Here is a 25,766-nt window from a genome sequence, read left to right as displayed (position 1 = left end):
CAACGTGCCTTATCCACGATTTAATAACGCTGCCTTTTGCTTTATATAAGTTTTCAAATTGTATGAAATATATACCAATAGGTCGTTATGAACCTTTAGGTAGTGCTTTTCTTCATGAGGTCTGGTCGCTTCCATACACATACAGATGTTTCAAAGATGATCAAGAAGTTTATCTGAATGGAGAGGAATGCACTGAGACGCCAGATCATTCACTAATGTGTAGGCACATACAGTTACACGGTTCATGCAACAAACACCGACCAAATATGGCTTGCGTGTTGCAAGGCACGCCAGTTCCTGCTATCACCCCCACGTTCAAGTTGTTGGAAAATGGTAGTTATTTGATGCTCAATAATGAAGATTGTTCTGAGTTAATTAAAAGTATTCCTTTTATCGTAACAGTAAGTGAACGGGTTATTTGCTGCAGAAATGTTCTATTTCCTCCCACACATGAACATAGGGAGTTTTCAATCTGGCCACAAATACCAACCTTGGGAGCAGATTTCAACGGCATGGCAAGAATAAGAGCTCTTTTGTCTCAGAGAGAGGTGGCCTTGAGTTCGGCCCGTGAAACTTTCGTGCTTCACATAGCGAACACCCGTACAGAGGTGCAGACCCTTTTCAATTCAGATTTGCCTTTCAATTTCAGCAAGATGGTTCCGACTATCTTTAACGCATCCTCCACAAAGACCCTGGCGCACTTTTTTAAAGTTGTTACCAGTGGTCTCGTGACTTCATTTGAGAAAATCTTTGGAGTCATCCCTGCTTCCTTTCATTCTATTTTCTCCACTCTGGTTCGTGGATTGGCATTTTTACTTGCATTACCAGCGGACGCTCTTGTGCTTTTTTACATTTTTAAATATGGATGTCCCTCCTATGCAACCTCCCACCCTGCAGCTGCTGACACTGTTCCGCAATCGCATGCTAGAATATTATGGCACAATGTCGTTGGCGATATTAAGCACGGCATATGGATTATCTTTTCGATTCTCCTACTTCACCTGTGTCCAGCCTGTATTTCACTGCCTGACCTGTGATTTCGATTGGGCCATTGATTTGTGTCTCTGCGGACCGGTTTCTCCTGACGTCGACTTTAATCAGCTGATGACTCCTATCATTACTCACGAGTTGGTTTGTCCTGGCGAAAGGATTATGGCTGTGGCATTGATGCATGGACTAATTGGTCCCTGGAATTTACTGGCGGCAGCACAGTCTTTCTTGGAACAGAGCTTTCTTGAAAACCCACCGAGCTGTCCTCTGATGGTGATAGAGGATCCGGTGCTGGGAGAGCACGTATGTTCTTTTCCGCTTTTAAATTGGATGGCTGAACTGTTTTCGGATGAAGACGGTGACTTCCTATTGGAGGCTGTTGCAGCTTATTTTGCATACACAGTTATGTCATAGACCTTTTTCATGTTTGATATGCTGAGTACTAGCATTTCATTGACAATTCATTGACTTATTTGTCAAGTTTTTATTATTTACCTTGCCTATTGGCTTAAGACTCGATAAAGTACTTGGCTGTTTTATTTTTCTTTAGCATTAAATTTTCCTAGTTTTTAATGCTTTACCTTGCGGACCGTCCACATATAAACTTGCAATCTGCTCTCATGAGATGGCACTTCTATTATCTTATTCAGTTCGTTTCCGGATCATGGGGAGGTGTCATCTAGGTCCTGGATATCTTTACACCGTGTTAAGTTAGCATGGGCTCATTACCGGTTTAAACGCCATTTTTCCTTTTTTGCAACTTCTGCACACGACACTTAGTTGTTGCTTTAGCTTTCCACCTAGTAGTTCATCGTGGTTTACATGAGAATAATATGTTATTGCTCTACTATCTGCTTTGCTTGTTAAACTATATCTGTACAGCGAGTGCTAAAGTTTCAAGAACAACACGATACAGAATTGTTATGAGGTCTGATCTCCACGACTTCATACTCATAACATAAGTGCAACTTCTGCCAATTCTGGGCATGAGGCGGGTTTTATATTGCTTTGCCGAACACACATACACAACAGTTGATGCGGTTCACATGAAGAGAGAGCTGGTGTATGCTGATGTGATTCCTTCAAATCTAAGACACTAAAGTATGGGCACGCCCTAAACCAACACAAAGAGACCTTCTTAGCAAATAATATAATATGTGTATTAGGGAGGGTGAGATATAAGCAGCCGCGGGCCGTGGAGGGAGTTACGGTGAGGCAGGGAGGCGGGGAGGGGGAGAAGCAGGGTGGAGCCCTCTCTACCTTGTCCCTCCCCCTCCCCGCCCCACCGTAACTCCCTCCACGGCCCGCGGCTGCTTATAAGTGTTGCTAACTCTTATTCATTTACAGCATGTTAACATACTGTCACCATTCGCTTTTTATGTACTAGTAACTATGCTGGTAATTTTGCTACTGATAATATGTGTACTTGTATTCTCCACCCTGCTTCTCCCCCTGCCCGCCTCCCTGCCTCACCGTAACTCCCTCCACGGCCCGCGGCTGCTTATAAGTGTTGCTAACTCTTATTCATTTACAGCATGTTAACATACTATCACCATTCGCTTTTTATGTACTAGTAACTATGCTGGTAATTTTGCTACTGATAATATGTGTACTTGTATTATCTAAGATACTACGCCTGAGAAGACGGCATTAGTAAATAAACATTTGAAATACACATGTGTTCTTCTTAACTCCATGTTCTGGTTTCTAAGAAATATATAACGACCGACTGTTCATGAGTTCCACGTATCCTGAGGTACTATAAGTTCATATTCTGGATTGTCTAAACATTGAGAGTTTGTTATATCCAATGTGACACTGTACCTAGCTTGCTAAGGAGTTTTTGATTACTAACGTGAGTTTTGGGACACCCTAATTCGCCGAGGTTCCAATCCTCTGTCCACAGTTCTGTGTGAGAACAGAAACCCTGCGACAGGGGCACCCCCGACCCTTGCTGGAGCTTCATCACACTTGCGATACAACTCCAGCAATGCGCCACCTTTACGGCACAGATACATCACGCATCTGTGCTGTTTTTGCCCCATGATGCGCCGCATTGTAAATGCAGCACACCATAGGTGACGGAACAGCGGCACAGAATGACTAACACATCCCTGGTGATGCGCCAGTCATCATAAATGTATCCCTATGCTTCTTATCTTGTTAGAGATGAACCGCCATATGTATCATCAAAGTTTTTTGCATTTCCTAAATAGCGAACTTTAAGGAATAAATAGCGATTCTTTACCATTCCTAGTTTGCGATTAGCTATTTGCTAATTACAAATTACCCATTCATTTCCTTCATTTCCATAGGGCGGTTGGACTCACTTTTAGCTCGAACGGCTGAATGGATTTCCACGAAACTTGGCAACATTGTAGGGACTGGTAGCCCGATGTGCCTTTGCTATGTCTCAAGATATATGCTCCAGTGGTTTTTACGAAAATTAACTTTGAAAAATATATATTGGGCTACATTGGCCTATATATATGTTGGAGCCCAAATGTAGCCCAATGTAGCCCAATGAAGCCCAATGTAGCCCAATGTAGCCCAAAGATGGCCGCCAGACACACAAAAAAACAAATGTAGCCCAAATATCAGCCAGATGTAGCCCAACTATAGCCCAGTGACAGAATGACCAATCAGCTTCGCAAACCTCCGTTACGCGAAGCGGAGCGCTGTTACAGATATATATCTTTTTTTGAACGTTAATTTCTCAAAATCCACTGGAGCACATATATTGAGACCTAGCAAAGGCACATCGGGCTACCAGTCCCTAATATTTTGCCAAGTTTCGTGCAAATCCATTCAGCCGTTCGATTATTATTATTATTATTATTTTTTGCCCCGCGGGGCCCTTTTAAAACCTCCACATCAAACCTAGGGGGTCAGCGAGGATCTACTATGCCCCCTTATAGTTATTTCCCCCTTTGTTTTGACCTCCTCTTGTCTCTCGATCCTACCGAGAGACAAGATGGCGGCCGCTACGGACTTTTTGGAATGTTGACAGACGCCGGAGAACCAATCAGCTTCGCTTCACAAAGCTCCGTTGCGCGTAAAGTACGCGTCCTGGGACGCTGCCAGGTCCGCTGTTACAGATATATATCTTTTTTTAAACGTTAATTTCTCAAAATCCACTGGAGCACATATATTGAGACCTACAAAAGGCACATCGGGCTACCAGTCCCTACAATTTTGCCAAGTTTCGTGCAAATCCATTCAGCCGTTCGGGCTAAAAGTGAGGCCAACCGCCCTATGGAAAACTCAATGTTAAAAACACGTTTTGGGACCCCCCCTTTTTTCTCGGCCCCCCCTTGACGAACCCCCCCCAAATTTTCAAGGGCTGCTCGGAAACAAAATGTGCCATTTTCCTGAAAATTTCAGCCAATTCCGTCCACAAACGCCAAAGTTATTAGACATAGAATTTTCAAAAATCCCATAGAGAAAAAATCCTAACTATATATACCTACTGGCGACCGCCAGTAGGTTATATATATATATATATATATATATATATATATATATACACATATATATATACATATATATATATATATATATTGGATACTGATTTAATCAAACTATGGCAAACGGATACAAATGAATGCTCCTTCAAGCTAATGAGAACCTTGATCATCCATGCCGAACGGAAACTTTAGAAAATCACTAGTACAATAACGGCATTAGAATCTGAACTCACAGACATCCCCACATTGGAAGAAAATAAAGAAATCATTGAGAACATGGAAAAAAAGGTGGAAAAACATGAAACGGAAGTGGAGAAACGAAAGGCCAACAAATTCACCAGAGACAGATTGGATTATATGAACGGGCGAATTTATACATTCGCTCGTAAGTATGACACCCTGAGAAGCCATGTGGCAATGGACAAGAACATGGATATAGTCACTGAACCAACGGAGGAGGTTGATAGCTCTGAAGTGAGCTCTGTTGAAGGAGAATCTACCAACACACCATTGGATTTTCGGGGGGAAATACAGCTAGCACACATGGTGACGCGACAGAGAGGTAGAGGCAGGTCCAATGCGTGGGGAAGGGAACAACGACCACCAAAGAAACCCCCAACAAACCAAAAACCAGAAGGGGTGGAAAAAGAAGTCAAACCAAAAAGAGGCAAAGGAAAGCAAAAGTAGCTATGAGGAAGAAGATATCAATATCTAACAATATAGTTATAAATTTATCAAGTAAAGAATTGACGGATATACAGCTAAGACTTTTAAATAGAGGTCTCTCCTATTGTCCTACAAAAACCATGAATGTACCAAATGCACGCATTGATTTATATAAATTTTGCCGCAAAGTAAAACTGAAAAAATACTTTGCTGAAAAGGACTCTAGAAAGTCACATGCCCCCAAGATGAATAAAGCAACATCCACTGTCACACAAAAAGACCTACCAGCCATGATAACTCTCGCATCAATAAAAGAGAGCCCCTCAACAAGTCAGGAAGACAACACGATATCTCCACAAATGGAAATGGAGTTCTGTGATACTCTGGGGATACCGAAAATTTTTGGAGGCAATAGCGGTTTAAAAAGAAACTCAAGATTCTGTCCGCAACTCCCACCGGGCAACAAAGTGGATTTGTTTCAAGAACTAATGGTTGAAGAAATCACGAAGATCGCTGATAAATCGGCCAGGGCAATGAAGAAAAAACAAAATCTCTCATCAGAAGAGTATAAAGCCATGTCCGAATTGAAAAACGATGCAACAATAATTATCAAATCATCTGATAAAGGTGGCAATCTCGTTGTACAGGATGTTTCCAGTTACATCGAGGAAGCAAATAGGCAACTAAAGAACCAAGAACATTATGAGAAATTGACAAAAAGCCCTATGGAGGAATGGACCAAGGAATATCACTCCATGTTGTGCTGGAAAGAAAGAGGCCTACTTGATTTAGATGAATATTGCTATCTAAAAACTGAAAATCCAATTGTTGCAACGATATACTTTTTACCAAAGGTGCACAAATCCCTCCAATGCCCACCAGGAAGACCAATCGTGAGTTTGATAGGATCATTATTGGAATCTACATCAAGATTTATAGACATTTTCCTAATGAGCTACGTGACAGCCTTGCTATCCTTTGAGGGATACAATGGATTTCTTACAAAAAATCTCTGAAAGTGAATGGAAATCAACATACTTAATGGCAACCATAGATGTTGCCTCTCTGTACACCTCAATTCGCTACGAGGATGGTGTAAAGACCGTGAAGAAGGCATTAGAAGCACGCTCCGTCAACTTGCTAGAACACACAGCAATGCTTCTAGATATGCTTCACTACTGCCTGACACATAATGCTTTCCTGTTTCTGGGGGAAATGTATCTCCAAAAGCAAGGGACTGCAATGGGGACATCATTTGCGCCCACTTATGCAAACCTCCTGATGGGGGCATGGGAAAGCGAGGTGGTGAAGAAAGACAAAGAAAACGAGGAGGGACCCAGAATAAAACTTTGGTGTTGTTTCATAGATGACCTGTTCATCGTATGGGAAGGAAATGAGAACTCACTTAAAACCTTCATCGGATCCCTAGAGGACAATGATTATAATCTACACTTCACCTCAGCAATCAGCTCTGAGAACTTGATTTTCCTTGATGTGGAAATATTTGTGAAAGATAAACTGTGCTCCAAGATCCACAGGAAACCAACTGCGTGCAACAGCATTCTTCACGCGAATAGTGGACATCCTGTAAGATTGAAATGGAGCATTCCTTATGGCCAAATGCTGCGAGCTAAAAGAAACTGCTCTGAACAGGAAGATCTGGAGGAGGAGATAAATAAAATGAGCCTTCGGTTCCTGGAAAGGGGATATCCTGAAGAGGTAATATCCTCCGCGAAAAACAGAATGTACATGAAAAATAGAACTGATCTACTGGTTCCGAGGAACAAAAGGCCAGAAAACATCATGGATCCTGAAATCAATCATGAGAGTGGAGTAACTAGATTAATCATGGATTTTGACAATCAGAGTACCGACATGAAAAGAGCACTACAAAAACATTGGCAAGTTTTACTACTGGATGAAACTCGGAAGAAAACCATAACAGTGCATCCTAGCATTGCATATCGAAAGACTTCATCCTTAAGAGACATCTTGACACAAAGTCATATGGAACAAAAGGAACAAAAGGAAGGGAGCAAACGAACTTGGTTAAGTACACCAGGATTCTGGAGATGTTATAAGTGCAAAGCCTGTGAGCACGGAGTGAACATCAAAGACTACAAGTTGCAAAACGGCAAAACAGAAAAAATTAAGGACCACATTACATGTGAATCGAAGTGTGTGGTTTATAGACTACAATGTCCATGTGACAATTTTACATCGGGAGCACAATAAATAAGTTGAAATTAAGAATACTCCAGCATTTAAGGGCAATTAAGAACAAGGACCCATGCTACCAGATGGCCACACACTTTGCCAAACACCACCAGAGCAATCCCACTCTACTAAATTATTCAGGAATCAAGTTAAGTAAAATCTCAGAAAGGGGTGGAGATCAAACTGCACAACTGAGAAGACTTGAATCAAGAATGATATAGAGTATGGGAACTGAGGTGCCTTTTGGGCACAATCTGGATGCCGAAGTACATGTACATCTGTAGATAGAATTTAAAGTTGTGTAAATATGAGACTGAGATCTGTTCACAATAGAGGAGTGTAACTAATATACATCACAAAGATGTTGAATTATGTAAAATAAATTAGGACAACGTTGGATACAGCATATTAACCAGAACCCAAACCACAATATCATTTAACCCTATTGTCGCCCTGTATAGGATATAACAAGGGTAGTGAAACAAAGACAAACATAGAAGTCAAGGGACTATTGGGACGGGTACTTAATTGATACAAGGTACTTTCAGATATCACGAATAGTTAACCCGCAAACCGCAGCATGAAATTACCATAGAATTTAGAACCAACTAAATTGAATATGCTACTTATCAGTATGCATCTGTTCTTGGCATGTAGGGCTGCTAACATTCATATCTTAGCATTAGATCGCCGCCTAGTGTTGGGTCCGGATGATCGCACATTGTTGTCCTGGAAGAGTCTTCGAAGTATCCTGAGATAGGTGGCTCCTCCCCTGGACTACAGTGCGCATGGGCATCGGCTCCATCCCCAGATTGTTTTTCGCCATTGTGGCAGAAGATGGAGTGAAAAGTGTAAAGGATGTCCATGCTAATGACTGAATACAATAGTATATCTGCAGCTGCGACAGGCACCGGGGAGGAGGGTGGGCGATATGAATGTTAGCAGCCCTACATGCCAAGAACAGATGCATACTGGTAAGTAGCATATTCAGTTCGAGGCATGTGGGCTGCTAAATTCATATCTTAGCATAGAATACATAGCAGTCCCTCCATCAGCGGCGGTTGCCCGTGCCAGCTGCAGAAACCTGAAAGAGTGTGTTGAGAACAGCCTGTCCTACAGCAGCTTGCTGCTTGGAATGTACATCAACACAGTAGTGTTTGGTAAAGGTATGTGGTGTAACCCACGTGGCTGCTCTGCAAATGTCCTCTAAAGGAATGTTCCCTAGGAAAGCCATGGATGCCCCCAATTTGCGTGTGGAGTGCGCCCTTGGGGGTATGGTTAGAGTGCGCTTGGCCTTTTGATAACATATTTGGATGCACTTAACAATCCACCTGGCTATTCCTGCTTTTGAAATGGGGTTGCCTTTGTGTTGTGGTGCGAAGGCAACAAAAAGTTGTTTTGTCTTTCTAAAGGGTTGTGTCCTGTCTATGTAGTACATCAACGCCCTCCGTACATCTAATGTATGGAGCATTCTTTCCGCTACCGTTTGTGGGTTTTGGAAGAATGCCGGCAAGTCAATAGTTTGGTTGAGCTGAAACTGTGACACCACCTTCGGAAGGAATTTGGGGTTAGTGCGTAGCACTACCCTATTTGGATGAATCTGAATGAAAGGCTCTTGGATTGTGAGCGCTTGTAGCTCACTAACACGCCTCAGTGACGTAATAGCTATTAGGAAAGCTACTTTCCACGTTAGGAACTGGAGTTCACACGAGTGCAGTGGCTCAAAAGGTGGTCCCATCAGTCTGGTGAGGACCACATTGAGGTTCCACACCGGAGCTGGTGGTGTTCTTGGGGGAATGACTCGTTTCAGACCTTCAAGGAAAGCTTTAATGGCAGGCACTCTGAAGACAGAGAGATGCTGCCTGTTTTGAAGATAAGCCGCTATGGCTGATAGATGTATCCGAATGGAAGTGTACGCTAGATTGCACTTGTAAAGATGCAACAGATAACAAATGATGTTAGGGATAGATGCGTCTAGCGGGTTGATGTCATTAGCAGTACAGTAAATGACAAAACGCTTCCATTTTGCAGCATAGCATGCTCTGGTAGTTGGCTTTCTTGCCTCCTTGATGATGTTCATGCATTCTGGAGGCAGGTTAAGGTATCCGAACTCTAGGACTTCAGGAGCCAGATCGCCAGGTTGAGCTGTTGCGGATCTGGATGCTGAATTTCTCCATGGTTCTGCGTCAAAAGTCTGGGCGTGAGGCGCAGTCTTTGATGCGGCACCACTGAGAGTTCGAGGAACGTGGTGTACCATGCTTGGCGCGCCCACGTTGGAGCAACCAGGATGAGAGTCATCGCGTGCTGCCTTAGCTTTCTTGCCACCAGCGGTATCAGAGGGGCTGGCGGAAAAGCGTACGCAAATTTGCCTGACCAGTTCATCCATATCGCATTCCCCTGCGACTGTGGGTGAGGGAACCTGGCGGCAAAGTATTGGCATTTTGCGTTTTCTTTTGTTGCAAACAGGTCTATCTCCGGATGACCCCACTGCTGGAAGTACGGGTGGAGTACAGATGGGTGTAACTCCCACTCGTGCATTTGATGGCTGTATCTGCTGAGCAGATCCGCTATCTGATTGTCCTTGCCCGGGAGGTGTTCTGCCATGAGGAAAATGTTCCTTTGAATGGCCCACTTCCACATGCTCTGAGCCAGATGAGACAGCTGTGGCGAGTGGGTGCCTCCCTGCTTTTGAATGTAGTACATCGCGGTCATGTTGTCCGTCCGGACTAACACTACCTTGTTGCACAGATGTACAATGAAGGACTTGATCGCCATGAAGATTGCCATCAGTTCCAGATAGTTGATGTGTATCTTCTGTTGCTGCGTCGTCCATAGTCCCTGCACTGTGTAAGTGAGCAGATGAGCTCCCCAACCCTGGAGAGATGCGTCCGTCGTCAGGATAATCTGTGGCACTGGCTCCTGGAACAGTCGGCCCTTGCAAAGGTTGTGTGGAGTCCACCAATGCAGAGAGTCGTATGCCCGACTGGTAACCAACACTAGGTCTGTTAAATTTCCCTGAGCCTGTGTCCACTGATTTGCTAAGCACTCCTGGAGCGGGCGCATATGTAACCGTGCGTGAGGGACTATGAAGATGCAGGAGGCCATCATGCCTATCAACTGCATGAACACTCTCGCTGGAAGCGAGTGTTGTGGTCTGAACTTCTGGATTAGAGACTGCATGCTGTCTATCCTGACTTGGTTTGGTTGAGCCATGGCCGTCAGGGTATTGATCGTCGCACCTAGAAACTGCCGGACATGTGCCGGCTGAAGATGCGACTTTGGGTAGTTCAACGAGAAACCTAGATTGTGAAGGAGGTGAATGGTAGTCGACATATCCGCGGCGCACTGTAGTTCCGACTTGGCTTGAACGAGCCAGTCGTCCAGGTAGGGGTAGACATGGATGTTCTGCCTCCTGAGGTGCGCTGCTACTGTCGCCAGACACTTGGTAAACACCCTCGGGGCTGTGGTGACTCCGAAGGGTAGGACCTTGAACTGGTAATGCTTGCCTTGGATAGTGAACCTGAGGTATTTCCTGTGGGACGGGTGTAGTGGAATGTGGAAATAAGCATCCTTGAGATCTAAGGTTGCTAAGAAGTCCCCTTGGTTTAACAAGGGAAGAATCTGTTGCAGTGTAAGCATATGGAAATGTTCCGACAGTATGTACAGGTTGAGGGGACGTAGATCTAGAATGGGCCTGAGAGATCCGTCCTTCTTTGGAATAAGGAAGTACAGGGAATATACCCCTGTTCCTTCCTCTCCCACTGGCACGAGCTCGATTGCGCCTTTTTGCAGCATCGCCACTACTTCCTGCTGCAATAAGTGCAAATGCTCTGCGGACATAGGCCGTTGCCTTGGTGGAATGTTGGGTGGAGTGGACTTTAACTCTAGACAATAACCGTACTGGACAAGTTGTAGCACCCACCTGTCTGTGGTGATGTTTCTCCAGACGGGCAGGAACTGCTGCAGTCTCCCCCCGACAGGTGTTAAGTGGTCGGGGGGCAGTGACAGAGAGTCACTGTTTGCTTGGGGTAGAGGAGCGGGAGTTGTTGTTTGCTCTGCCGCGACCTCTGTTGCTGTTATTTCTGTAACCTCCCTTGTTCTGTTTTGTGAACGAGGATTGTGCTCCACCTCTTGAGAATTGCGATTGCTGACCCATTTGTCCTCTGGTGACTCCACGTGCACCTGAGCGACGAAAATTATTGCCACGAAACTGTTGTGATTGTAGGGCCCCCATAGATTTAGCAGTTTCCGTGTCCTTCTTTATCTTTTCGAGGGTGGTGTCAACATCTGGACCAAACAGTCTATCAGGATTGACTGGCTGATTAAGTATGGTTGTCTGAATATCAGGTTTAAACCCTGATATGCGGAGCCAAGCTTGTCGTCTCAGCATGACGCTAGTGTTGATCGCCATAGCTGCTGTGTCTGCGGCGTCAAGTGCACACTTGATGGCTGCGTTGGAGATTAGTTTCCCTTCCTCAATAAGCAGTTTGGTGCCTTCTTGAAACTGTGGAGGCAGGTGTTGTACAATCTGCTCTAGGGTGTCGTAATGCGCCCTATCGTAACGTGCTAAGAGTGCTTGTGTATTTGCAATACGCCAAAAGTTGGCAGCTTGTGCCGCCACTCTTTTGCCCCCTGCCTCTAGCACTTTGGACTCCTTGTCTGGGGGAGGAGCTTCGCCCGTTGTCTGGGAGTTGGCCCGTTTCCTGGCATTTGCGACCACAAGAGAGTCTAGTGGCAACTGTCCCCGAATGTATGCAGGGTCTGCAGGTGCTGGTCTGTACTTTTTCTCGATACGTGGATTGACCACTCTCGCTCTGGTAGGTTCTTTAAAGATGTCAGCTGCATGCTTGAGGACTCCCTTGAGCATAGGCAGCGTTTTCACAGTTCTTTCAGAGACTGAAAAAGTGTCAAAAAGAAAGTCCTCTTCTACTGGGTCAGCATGCATGTCCACATCATGATTAGCAGCTGCCCTCTCAATGAGTGCATGAAAACCTGCAGAATCCTCTGTTGGGGATGCACGTGCACTGAAAGGCTGTGGGTCTTGCCCCACACTTTGGGTGCCTTGGTCACCAATGTCATCATATGCATCTGGATGTGCATCTGGTTCATTGATGGGGAAGGTGTATTGGTCCTCCCCATGATATCCCTCACCCTCAGAGTGTTCTGGTGAGGGAGTAGGGCTTCTTCTTGGAGGAGGCTGGATAGGTTCTATGAGGCCAGAAGCGTCCAGAGGAACCCTTTTTTTCTTTAGTGGGATGACATATGAGTCCAGAGGCTCAGAAGTAATCCTCCTTTTGTATAGGGTTAATTTGCCAGTGTTGGCGTCGATGAAATGCTCAGAATCGTCCTCTGATTCGGGTTCTCGACCTGAAGGTACCCCCGCCGTAGAAGAATCCGACTTCTTTGGCGTCGATTTCGTCGAAAAGGCCTTCGGAGCCTCTTTCGGCGGCAGAAGGAAGAGAAGCTTACTCTTAGGCTTTGCCGGCGTGTCCTTTGGCGTCTGAGGCGACGGTAACGGAGCCGACGTAGCAGCGGCCTTGTCCCTGATTCTCTGCAGCGAAGCGGCGATGGGGGACACTTCACTCACAGTGGCTTTTGGCGCTGACGAGGATGTCTTGACCTTCCCCTCGGATCCGACGTCATGGTGGCCTTTCGGAGTCTTGGACGCCGATGCAGTTGCCGTTGACCCAGAGTCCTTGGATCGATGCGCAGATGTGCCAACCTCCGACTCCACTACGCGTCCGACGGACGGAGTCCCAGTCGGAACCGGAGCCGTGCCGCTGGCCTTGGCGTGCTTAGACGGTGTCGCAGCGGTTGATCCGTGCCGACTACCCTTCTTAGAGGATCCCTCCTCTGGCGCCGATTTTGACCCTGTGGAATCGACCGACTTCTTCGACTTCTGCGGGCCCGAGGTCGACGGAGCCGATGCGGCGGCGGGTGCAGTAGCTTTCTGTTGGCCGGCCGCCATTTTAGGGACGCTCGAGTCCGTAAGTTTCCGTTTCGTTTTCGGGTCGGCCATTTTAGGCGTAGTCGATACCGTCGGTTTCGGTTTCGATCCGGCCTGCCCAGCAAGTATGTCCGTGGCCGGGCCTGAAGGCGGGGCCGTGGCTTGCGGTACGGGGTCTTGGGTAAGGCCAACTGGCGATCCCGTGACCCGATCGTGATCTTCGAAACCTTCGGGGCATAGCTCGTCCCCTGAGCTATCTGCCGCGGCCCCATAAATCTCTTCGACGTCCCCTACCTCGTCGACGTATTCAAGGCCTTGATCCACGACTCCGTCGTCGTCTTCCGGATCCGCCTCGACCTCCGTTTCGGGTGGGGATATTTGGAGATGATGACCCTGTTCATCTTCTTCTTGGTCGCCGAAGATGTTTTCTGGATCCGGGGCCGCTTGTCTGGCCTCCAGGCGCACCGCGCGCCGAAGATTGAGAGTCTTTTTCGACTTGAATTGAGCGCAAGCCTTACACTTGCCGTCGTCATGGTCCGGTGAAAGGCATTTGTTACAGACCGGGTGCAGGTCTATATGTGGGTACTTGGACCCACAGAGCGGACAGTTCTTAAACGGACTCCGCTCCATGCTGGAAATTCGTGGTCGTGTCGCGATGAGAAGGCCTCGATGTCCGAAGAGTGAAAAAACTCTGCTGAATCCGACTTCAAGAGTTGGAAGAACTCGAGACCGTGCGCAAACAATACCGACGCTATAAATACAAGGCCTTTTGGCCTTAAAAAGTTAGTTTTACTCGGTTCCGACAGAGAGAAGTCGAGACCGCATCCGAACCCAATGGCGGAAAAAAACAATCTGGGGATGGAGCCGATGCCCATGCGCACTGTAGTCCAGGGGAGGAGCCACCTATCTCTGCATCGGTTATGATTTGGGGAAAATTGTACATATATTCGTGGGACTGTAGTATAGTTATAAAGACATGACAATATGTTTAGAAATAAGTAAACCCTTGAAATGTGAATAGTACTTTACTACAAATAGTAAAATGCAGAAGGTAAAAAGAATATATAATCAATTGATTACTATATGTTTGAACTATACAGAGGAAAAAGGGTACTATGATTAGAAAAGTTTAGGATTGTAAATATAATGGTGGTTTGTAAAGGTTTGATTGAATAGGAGTACTTTACGGTAATTTGGGAATGAAAAATGGCTACAAGTATATGCTGGCCTAAAAACACTGTGCGGGGTTGCTGGTCTAGATGACCATGGAAAGGGAAGAGGGTACCTACACATAACACTAATTTAAAAAGAGGTCTAGACTCGAGAACTCTATGGTCCAGTTGAAGGCAAGGAGCCGAAACGCGTAGACCGTCCGTTTTGATGCACTTTATTTTGCACAAGGTGTGTAATTAAATTTGTGAAAACTAACCTGTTGCTGTGCCTTCATCTGCGGGAATCGTGGGAAGGAGAAACAGAAGATATATATATATATATATCCACAGAAAGTTGCCTGTTATGAAGGAGCCCACACGGGTAAGTTAAAATTTCTGCCACACATTTATTCGGAAGAACAGCAAAATCCATGCAGTGAAGAGGAGCCTCGCATCAATAAAAGTTCAGCCGACGCGTTAAGCAGCCTAAGGAACCTCCATAGGAGGCCAAACAGGACCAACCAAGCAGCCGGCGTTACAGACTCCTGAACAACCTTGCAAAGCTGGAGAATCAGCAACAGATACAGCACCAACTCTGGAATGCAAAGGAGACGATGCAGGAAACTTAGTGTAGAGCAGCGTTTCCGGCACCAACCGATGTCAGGGCGTCATCGTACCTACCTTAACCTCTACAACTTCGTCCGACGCCACCGGCGTCACAGCTGGAAGCTGCACTGGGCCGTGCAACGACGCAGTGACGACTCATGGAATGGAGTCTGAGATCGCGACTGGCACCAACAGCGAACCCGCCGGCACAGGTCCAGGCAGAGTACCCTCTACCTCCTTGAAGACCAAAGGCATGGACCCAAAAATGGCATTTCGAGCATGGTAGTATGCCTGCATCTGGTCATAGTCGACCTGGCTCCAGGAAAAGGAAGAAGGCGCCGGGTCAACCCTTGTGCGACATCCTCCGGTAAGGAACGGGAGGAGCCGGCAGAGACTATGTCACAACGCTGGCACCTGTGACTTCAATTCCTTACAACAGCATTTTCGCAACGTAGGTGAGCAAAGTCCACGGGAACGGATCCTTGACCGGCTCTGGGCAGGAACCTCAGAACGGGAAGGAGACTGACTTCACTTGGACAAAAGACCTGGAGAACCGCGCTGTCTGGACCTTCACCCTCCTCTCTCGCAAGGCGTTTGGCTTCAGTCACTTACAGGCGTCATACTCCTCAGATTCATGGGGCACCCCCAGGCACCACATGCAGACGGAATGGGGGTCCATAGCAGACATCTGTCAAACACAGGACTCACACGTGTTGAAGAGCAAAGGTATAGGGGTACATTGTTACCTGATGCAAAAAAACGCGTCAAAGTAGGCCCAAAAACGGCCCGAGGAATCGTTACTCCGTATCCGCGTTGCAGTGCTGAAAAGAAGGAACTGACATCATGCGCGCCAGAGGGGACTTATATGACTCAGCACTGAGACAGCTCTTCTGTCCATGGTTGAACACTTGCGCGCTGCATTGGATGCGGGTCAAACGGCGGCTCTGATACTTTTAGAGCTCAGTGCCGCCTTTTACACTGTTTCCCATGGAATACTTCTGCAGCGGCTGGATGAGGCGGGTGTCAAGGGCCTAGCTCAGGAATGGTTTCGATCATTTCTTTCTGATCGTACCTTTCGGGTTTCGACACCTTTCTTTGAATCTAAACCCCACCACATCGAACAGGGAGTCCCGCAGGGTTCAGCACTGAGCCCCACGCTTTTTAATCTTTATGTGCAGCCGCTGGCTGCTGTCGCCAAGCGTTGGGACCTTACTATGGTGTCCTACGCAGACGACACGCAGCTTGCGGTGACACTTAGTGGCAACTCTGATCTTGAAGCCTCTAACTTCCGTGAGGGTCTCAGTGCGGTGGCTGGATGGATGACGGCTAATTGCCTGCAGCTCAATGCGAAAAAAACTGAGGTATTGATTTTAGGCAAACAGAGCAACCTTTGGGATGACAGGTGGTGGCCAGCTGACCTCGGCCCTACCCCTAGCCCGGCTGTGGAGGTGAAGAATCTGGGTGTTTGGCTGGATTCTACGCTTAGTTTCTCCTGCCACACAAAAAAAGTTGCGGCGACTTGCTTTGGCATCCTACGTGGGCTTAGGCCGGTGTTGAAATTTTTTGACGCCTCAACTCGACAACTGATTATTCAGGCAGTCATATTGTCCAGGCTCGACTATGCGAGTTCATTGCTACTTGGAGCCAATCAGGTCGAAATTCTGAGATTGAAGCGTGTCCAGAACGCTGCAGCCAGGGCTTTAGTCGGTCTTCCCAGTTTCTGTTCCGCTAGAAGCACTATTGTCAAACTCCATTGGCTGCCTGTGCTTCAGAGGATAGAATTTAAGACTCTATGTCTTTCTTTTAAGATTTTAAAACTTGCCTCCCCTCAGATCTTGGAGCATCTCGTTCTCCCTTACACCCCCTCCCGCCAGTTGAGATCCTGCGGACAAAATCTAGCTGTAGTCCCTCGTTTTCTGAGAAGCAGGTCGGGCGGTCGTTCGTTCAGTGTGCTTGCCCCTAAATTATGGAATTCCCTTCCTGCCCATATTCGTGTCATTGATGACCTTTTGTTATTTAGGAAAGCTGTAAAAACTTTTATCTTTCCTAATAGCTGCTAATTTTCCCTCACTACGTTGATTTATCTTTTTTCCTGTTTGTGTTGTGCTCCTTTCCAGGTGCAGCGCCGGGACGCCCCTTAGCTGTGGGCAGCTGTGCGCTTAAAAAAATGGAGTTAACAGTTAACTCCACTATCGTCACATCCAGAGTCGACGTCAGAGCAGAGTCAAACAACAATGACCTCCGGTGCACAGAGTTACTACTGAAAGAATTTTCGGATCCAGTCTGGCGCCTGGAGAGGATTCAAAGTTGAGGAAGCTGTGGCTAGATGTCTTTATCAGATTTTTTCCCTTTGGAGTAGGGTCAAGACTGATTTACATATGGCTGGGCCCAGACTGAGGCGGCACAGTGTGCAAAATAATGATGGATTGGAATGTGGCTAAGCAATTACCTGTGGCTGAGTTTCAAACATTCCATCCCTTTTTGGGTATGATGGCAGAGGTCTACAGACTTCTTTCCTAATTGCTTTTTTTTAAAAAATGTACTCAAAATTATTCACCCGGGAGGAGCCAAGCCGGCGACCGAGATGGCCGCTCGGGCTCTCGGCTCCGTCGGTCGCCTTCTCCTTCCACGACATCCTGCCACTAATCCTGCACCTGGGACACGATCCCGCATCGGCGAAGTGTAGCGGTGCCCAGCGGTGTGCTTCCGGTTGAAATATCGGCTTGCCCATGGAATTATTGTCGCCGGGAAGATTGCGGCCTGACCAACTAAGAAACCGGGACCTCTAGTGGTGGAGCGGCCGGCGGCAAGCACAACAACATCGGCCATGACTTGCCAAGATGGACCGGTCGACCCGGATGGGAGACCTGATTTGTCCGATTTCAGCGACGACTAACACGTCTGCACAGCGCTACCAGCGAGACAGGGGAACACTATTCTAAGCGCTGCCTGACTGCCCTAATTGCTGCTCCGGATGGTGGCCGTGACAAAGGCCAACAACAGCTCCGCCCGCCTGGTGCGAATCTACCGCTGATGCTGCCGGGGGTGGCCCGGACTTCCATCGGGCTGTACACTGGCTGCGACAGGGAGTCGGATCGGTGGGATCTCCTCTTAGCATCGATGGTGGAGAGCGGCCACGGTTTGTGTATTGGTGCCGGACGACGTCCCGCTTCAACCCGGCTTCGATTCTCCGAGGGGGTTGAACTGGCTCGAATATCACCCCGGTAAGGATTATCCTTCTTGGAGGGTCTCGGGCAGAGTTGACAATTGCTACTACCGGAAGAGGGGAGATGGAATATACGCCCGGGGATGCCATGGCGGCTATCGCTGACTTGCACCTCTTCATGACTCGGAGCCTGCTAGACCTTGAGACTAAATTGGATGCTGTTGTGTCTGCGATGGGGCTCAAGACTATGTACTCTGTTGTTCTAAATGGTGATCTTACGGTTCTAGACCCCATCGATTTGCGATCATCGGTTGACCGACCTTCCTTATCGCATGAAGTGCGGGGTCTTGCTGATAGCGAGATAATTGGTCTGAGGTGCTTAGATGCGGGTTTTACTTTTCCCCTGGACTTTGTGTTCTCCGTCAGATACCAGCGCCGTACATCCTTATTTGTGAATTGGGACGACGGGGACAGCTGGGCTGTGCCTGTACCGCGGCTTTCAGCTTCCATTCGGATGGGCCTCGATGGACGTGTCCGGTTGTTTGGCCCTCTGGCAGTGATGGCGGATGGTACTGGAGTTCTCACTGCTCTGGATCGAACTGGCCAAGGTTGACCAACTGCTGCCTATACGGACTGCATTGCTGGGATCGGTGCTGATTTAGGACTTCGCTTCATATTGTTCCCTTGCGGGGGGTGGGCTAGGTGATTATTGGTTCCCCCCTACTTTGCCAATTTTGCGTTATCCTTACTAGGTGTGATAGCATATGGGGGGCGCATAGTGGTGGGGGGAGGGGCGGGAGCTGGGAGGTCCTCCTCAACGTATATCCTTTTATTATTGTTTTTCTCTCTTTTCTTCTTTCTTTCTTCGGGGTACTCCTGGGGCGACAGGCACGCTGTTAGTGGGGTAGGCCATAGCCATTACGGTGATGTGGGGTGGTGGGTATTGGGGGGGGTGTTGTTATTTTAGTTTGTTTTGTTCTATGGTCCCTTTCTCTTTGGGTAGGGTTGGCTGTATCTTCTTTTTTCTCCTTTTCACTATTTGAGCATCTGCACTTGCCTTTCCTTTATCGTTTCGGACAGGTGGGATTTCCGGATGACGTTTTTGCTAATTTGCTTGCCATTGTTTGCTTTCTACTCCTGGCCTGCCTTAGGCAGGCGTAGTGTGTGTTTTCAGCCTTATTGTTCATCATTAATTCTCGAATGCATGGAGGGATATGCTCCTCCCGTCTCTTCTGGTATATCGTATAGTGTGATGCCTCTGTTGATACAACCGCTGCTACTGCTTCCATATTATAAAATGAAACCTCTCTTATCCTTGTGCTACATAGTGCCTGCAACCGTGTATTCTGCATACATAGTAACTTCCTTTTGAATTGTGGACTACTGCATTGCTCCTGTTTGCGTCTCCTGATTTACTGCTGGCCTCTGAGGTTGTAGGCCTACGTCTGTACTGATTTGAGTGCTTTAATAAAGGTTTTCCAAAAAAAAAAAAAATTATTCACCCATGCACGGTGAATCCTACATCAAGTAGGTTAAGGTATGTAAGCATCAAGACTTATAGGAAGCATTGTTTATTAAGTATCATGAAACTGTAGACACCTTTGTTACAAACGGTTTAAACACTGACAATCTGTGAATACTTCTTTAAGTACAAATTAATAAACAATACACTTCCTAGCAGAATTCGGACAGTGAATCAACTACTGCTAAGCCTCTTCACAATCACAGTCATAAACCAAACCACAGTTGTAGATCATCTTCTGCTATATAATACAGAGTGCAAATAAAGACGGACAAAATAAATTTACAGTCTGGCTCTTGAAAGTAATCTAGGTAAAAGCCAAGGCACTGCCCATTTAAACATTTATTTTGCAATTCCCGGTTCTCTTTATTCTCCTCTGCATTATGAATTGATATTTGAAATTAAAACAAAATATTTAGGTACCTGAAAAAATTCAGCAGACATCTCCAGAAAGGGAGCCTCGAAATCTTCTTCGTAAACCGATCTTCCTTCGAGGCCTAAAATCATTAACATCTGACATGCGTTTCTTATTGCACCTCTGCAAAGAATATTGTAAATCCAGCTTATTTATATGTGTGTAAACATATATATTATTTAATCAAATCAAAGATTTGAATTAATAAAGTAAACAGAGAATATATTTTCTAAATCAACTTGTGTTAGTCAGGTAAGGTTAATAGCAGCAATCTTAAACTCAAAGGTTAACATGCGTTATAGCATTCACTACCAAGCTGCATACAAAGTGCAGCATTACAGAAATTCTTAACTGTTCATTCTTTAAGGAGCCCTGTTACGTGGCAGATTTTAGACACTTCATTTTCTTCTGACAAAGAGAAACTTGAGTTATCCTTACGAAGCGTAGAGCATAAAATAAATGCGTCTTGCTAGCAATGGGAACTCTGTGGTGCTTCCCAATTTTGTAACGGAACAAGTAAGGAAATGAAAACTTAGTATGGTACATTAGATTTCATTCCCAAAGCGGACACATTTACACATTGAAAGACTTTTGAAGAATTAAGATACTAGTTTAGTTACATTTTCGCGGAATGAAAACTAAGAAGATATGCCATCAATAAACAAACACTGGCAAAGTTAATAGGTCACGACTATGAGAGCTATAAGCTTTGCCAATGACTTTTACCCATGCTGCACAGCAGCCTGCCTACTGTTCAGCATGACTTAAAAAAACAAGCATTGGAAATGCAATAGGTCTCACATTAGAAAAGTTGTAGCTATTGGTCTTGTAAATGAAATTTTTTATTTATGCGTTGGTTTTTAAAATAGCTAAATTGATAGCTTTGTCATTTACAATGCCAATAGTTATAACTTTCGCGAATGTGACACCTATAGCATTTGTAATGCAACATGTTTTGTATTTACGTGACTTAGATGGCAGCTCTGGTCGTTGGCCCACATCTGCGGTTTACCTGCAGCACAGAGTACTACTACATTAAGTGGTGTGACAAGCAGAAGTAAAAGAACTCCAGTTTCTCTTGAAATCAGAAGCACGCTAAAGGGGGAAACAGTAGTGAAAGGGCACGTGCTCGGTGTGTAAAATGTATTTAGGACTCGATGCGTATATATAAAAAAAAACAAATCACAACATCTGTGCTTAATTCTCAGTTGTTTACATACAAAAAAGGAGCAAAACTGAGTGAAGTTGGGCTTCAATACTACACATTTTCCGTTACTTGGAAATTTTAGAATATGTAAAAATATAAGCCAGCTTGCCATTCCCTCTTCCCCGCCACCACGTATGTTATGAAAACTGAGACTGGTATAAAAAATCGGAGCATTCAGTGGAGGCTGGTAGGGGACAGGGGGGTGGGGGGTGGGAGGGTGCTAGGAAAACAAGACGGAGGGAAGGAAGAGAAGGGGAGGGGGGAGGAGAAAAGCGACACGGCGGGCAGGGGAGGGGGCGGAGCGGGAAGAGCCAAAATTACAGAAATGCAGCTTTCCAAAAACAATAGACGAAGTGCTGCAGAACTGGAAGCTGCCGGAGCCGCACTTAATGCACATTAGGACTGGAAGGAGAAAAGCGTAACTTCTCACGAGCCCAGTTACTTTCCCAAAAAAATCGGAACATTCAGTGGAGGCTGGTAGGGGACAGGGGGGTGGGGGTGGGGGGTGGGGGGTTGCTAGGAAAACAAGACGGAGGGAAGGCAGAGAAGGGGAGGGGGGAGGAGAAATGCGACACGGCGGGCAAGGGAGGGGGCGGAGCGGCGATGAGGGTGTGAAGCAGCAGGGGCCTTTGAAGTGAAGCTAAGCTTCACTTCAAAGGTGTGGGAGGAGTGCTGCTGGGGAACAGATGGCGATTTGATGATGTGCACGCGCATTTTAGGTCAATGCGCTTGCGCATTGACCTAAAAGCGCACGGGCACAGCATCAAATCGCCAGTCTAGGTAAAGCTTATTTAAGCCCCTATAGTCTTGCTCTTCTCAATGCGCATGCGCATTGAGAGGCGAGACCTAAAAAAGCACTATGACGCTGCCAACACGGATGGGCTTTTTTTATTGAAATAACACGAACTAGGATTGGGAAACCAGGTAGCATGGAGGGGCGGCAGGAGACAACATGAAAGACAATGGGGAAGCACTCTGACAACAGAGGGTGGGCTGGAGGGGAGAGCAAGCGGACAACAGAGGGTGATCGGGGGGGGATAACACCCGAAGACCTCTGAGTTCCCTTGTTCCGGACCACAGAAACACATAGTCTTCTAGTCGCAGTCAAAGATCAAGTTTTATTGGTAGCTACCAAGTAACACGTGTCCCAGAAGTACACCACACAGAGAGTAGGTTCTTGGGAGACTGTTCGTTTTTACAGAACCAGCCGTCTCCTTATATATCAAATATATGGCTTCAAGCAAAAATTCTTGAGTTTTATGGTATGGTAACACATATTTCTACAACAATACAAAGAGCGAAGTCATGTAAGCAAGCCCATATTTTAGATGTCCAGTTTGCTGATAGATTACCCAGTTGGATCGGGAACTCCCATCAGATATAGATGAACCACCAATAAAGGAAGGTACAACCCAGCTATAAAAGGGCCATAAACAAGATACGGGGACAGGTGCGTGTTTGAAGGAAACATGGGCTGTATGTAGTGAATGGTTCGTGGAATGTTATGCGTAGATGCTATCGTATTCGGCCCTGGGCGAGGAGCTGCCTAAACAGGTTTGGCCGAAGACAGTGGAGTCAGTTGGGACAGGTCAGGGGAAAGTCACGAAAGGTGGACGTGTCTATTTGGATCAAGCTCGACCTTTAATTGACTTATCATGAGGGCAAGATGCAAGATGGATGCCGTTCACAAAATGGAGTTTAAGGGATGGGACGGAAACTGTGATTTAGGGGTGTTGGCAACCCTCGATTGTAACGCAAATACATAGGAATGATGTCCTAATCATTATCGGTTCGTAGACACCAAAATCGTCTCGGTACGTTGAGGTTTCGTGACACGGGTATTGGACCTCGATATCGGGAAAACCACAGGGTCCGGATTTTGGGAACCACAGACCCTCCTTTTGCCCTCATATAAGGCAATAACTCATGCTAATCTGAGTCCAAATCGGTATGAAGAAATTCGTGGAGATGTTGCTGGAGCATCATTCTGCTACTCAGCTCGTCCTGTGACACAGGCTTCCGTACACACGAGGTAGCACAGAGGCCACATAGTGCAGGAGCACACTGTATACACAAGCAAAACATGAACAGAAGTGCCAAGATCATCCTGATGAAAATCAAAGTTTTCCATCCCCAGGCAGTGATCAGTTCCCAGAACCACCCCAGCAGGGACCAATCCCCTTTCTCAATGTGAAGGGAACCAGATATTTCGTGTAGTTTGGAGATGGCCTGGTATACTGTTGGTGCGTTATCAGGGATGAAAATGCAGCAACTGGATTGGATGACTCTACACACACCACCACGATCGGCGAGTATAATGTCTAAGGCAATTCGGTTCTGAAGGGTCATAAGTCGATCCGACTGAAGTTCGGTTGTTAAATTACCAAGTGCTCCGGCCGTTGTGGTCACGGCGGATTCAACTATCCTCGCTAACTGGCGAATATTCCTGCTGTTTACCATAGGCCCCCAAAATGGCAGAAAACCCTTTGCGAAGTCAGCGAATTCCTGACCCGCGGTGTCGTCTTTACTCACGACACCTCTAGCTGTCCTTGTCCGGTGGTAATCTGCTCGGGCCGTGTAGGTAGGAGGCAGCAGAAATGAAATAAAACATATACCTGAGAAATCAGGGCGCAACCACGTGTAGGCTTGGTCGTGGCAAACGAAAAACGTGCCTTTAGCCGCCAAGAGTATCGGGGAAGTTCGGGAAGCAAATACATATGTTTCCGTGCAAATGCTCTTTCCTAACTGTGCTGTGGGGTTCCTACCAATACCCTGTAAGCATAAGTGACCTCGGTGGGGAACTATCCAAACTGGGCGAGATTTCTGTGCTGCCTGGCTCTTGACCAGGTAAACCCCATGTTTGGTCACGTTCCAACGGGTGTAGGGACTCAGTTCATCTTTGGGGATTGTCAGATAGGTGTCGATATCCCAACTCATGTTCCTTATCCCTGCAATTAGTGCCTTGTTACTGGAGTCGCTCGCAGCGGAACGGGTCGGGTATGGTTCTAGGGCGAATAGGAACATGGTCTGGAAAGCCCACAGAGAACCATAGTAGCTAAATGGCAAAACGAAGTATGGGATACCCTTATCGGTTGTGTGTGGCATAAGTCCGCATATCCAACAGTTTGACGTGTTCATTATGGACTGGTGTTGGTGTAGAAGCTGGATGAAAGAGTTGTTTACAAATTCGAGTCTTCGGGCAGACTCGTGTTCAGGTAAAGGGTGAAAGTAGTGTGGAGAAATAGTGGGAGGAGGTGGTGTCTGGGTGTCATTCGAAAAGGTAACTTTAAATACGAACAAGGTATAACCAATAAAAAACACAAGTATGCTACCTAACATTAAAACACATAATATCAGGAATCTTCTTCTGGACAGTATCGTGCATAACTGTTTTTCGAAGTTCGTGAGTCTGACAGGTCTCTCTACCCTTGGAAACTCCATCCTCTAGTTGCTGCCCGCGGTGGTTGATTGATTCTCCCAGGGAGCGCGCTCTGCTCAGTCCGGGGTAACTCCCGTGGACCAATCAGAACCGTGGACCTAGAACTTCCCAGTTGCACTCCCCAGACTTCAACCGCGACCCTAGCAGCAGAACCGGATGGCGGTTCGAAAAATCAAAAATGAGCTAGTTCCCTTGGGACGAGAGAGCTGAAAATTCAAAAATAGTTCTTAGGGGAGAAGAGGAAATTACATTAGATCAAGCTTTTATTAGTTCTTTTGTCTAGACCGCAGGTTGTATCGTCGTTTCCCAGGTACGGTGTGATCTTCAAACAGCGTTTCAGGGTCAGTAGTGTCCAATTGCATGGATGGTGACACAAGTCCTTGCAAAATATGATCACTCTTCTTTTCGGTGCTAGTTTCTTTCAAACGGGCATCGCTGAAAGGGATGAAGCGCGGTACGGATTCTGTCTCAGAGTCAGCAAGTCCTTTGTTGACCCACCGGTCGTATGGAAGGGGTAGAGAGACCCGTTTGCAGTGGGTCCCATGTACCCAGTTCTTCTTGCCTTCAACCCGAACAGCAGATCTTGTTGAAAGTAGTACCAGGTGCGGTCCGGTCCACCTCGGTTGTCCGTTGTTGGTGCGCTGAAAATTCCGCAACAGAACCCACAAACCGGGTTCGATGAGGTGGCCTGGATCGTCAGAGGCTGGTGGAGAAGAACTGTGAACCTGTTGGTGTAAAACACGCAATTTAGTTGTCAATTCGCACAAATAGTCAAGCAGTACGGGGTGCTCTATCTCGCTCAGTTTCCTGGGTCTTGGCACGCCCCAGACGTTGGCTGGGCGGCCAAACACGATTTCATGGGGGCTAAGTCCTAACCTGGAGTGGACAGTCGTCCTGGTTGACAAAAGTGCTAGAGGCAAGGCATCAGGCCATTTAAGACCTGTACTGGCTTGGATTTTGGCTAGTTTGAGTT

At 46.6% G+C, this 25,766-nt stretch overlaps 1 protein-coding gene across 1 annotated transcript in view; it reads right to left on the bottom strand.

Annotated features, from left to right (window-relative positions):
* CUL3 (cullin 3) overlaps nucleotides 1-25,766 on the bottom strand; it is a 580,651-nt gene that overhangs the window by 392,898 nt on the left and 161,987 nt on the right. The window contains exon 5 of the mRNA XM_078665956.1: nucleotides 20,156-20,270. Coding sequence (XP_078522082.1) covers nucleotides 20,156-20,270 — 115 coding nt within the window. The remainder of the gene's footprint in view (nucleotides 1-20,155; nucleotides 20,271-25,766) is intronic.

This window comes from Lissotriton helveticus, chromosome 11, assembly GCF_964261635.1.
Source record: "Lissotriton helveticus chromosome 11, aLisHel1.1, whole genome shotgun sequence".
NCBI lineage: Eukaryota > Metazoa > Chordata > Amphibia > Caudata > Salamandridae > Lissotriton > Lissotriton helveticus.
The sequence above is the reverse complement of the archived record's forward strand: the minus strand, read 5'-3'. Positions and strand labels throughout refer to the sequence as shown.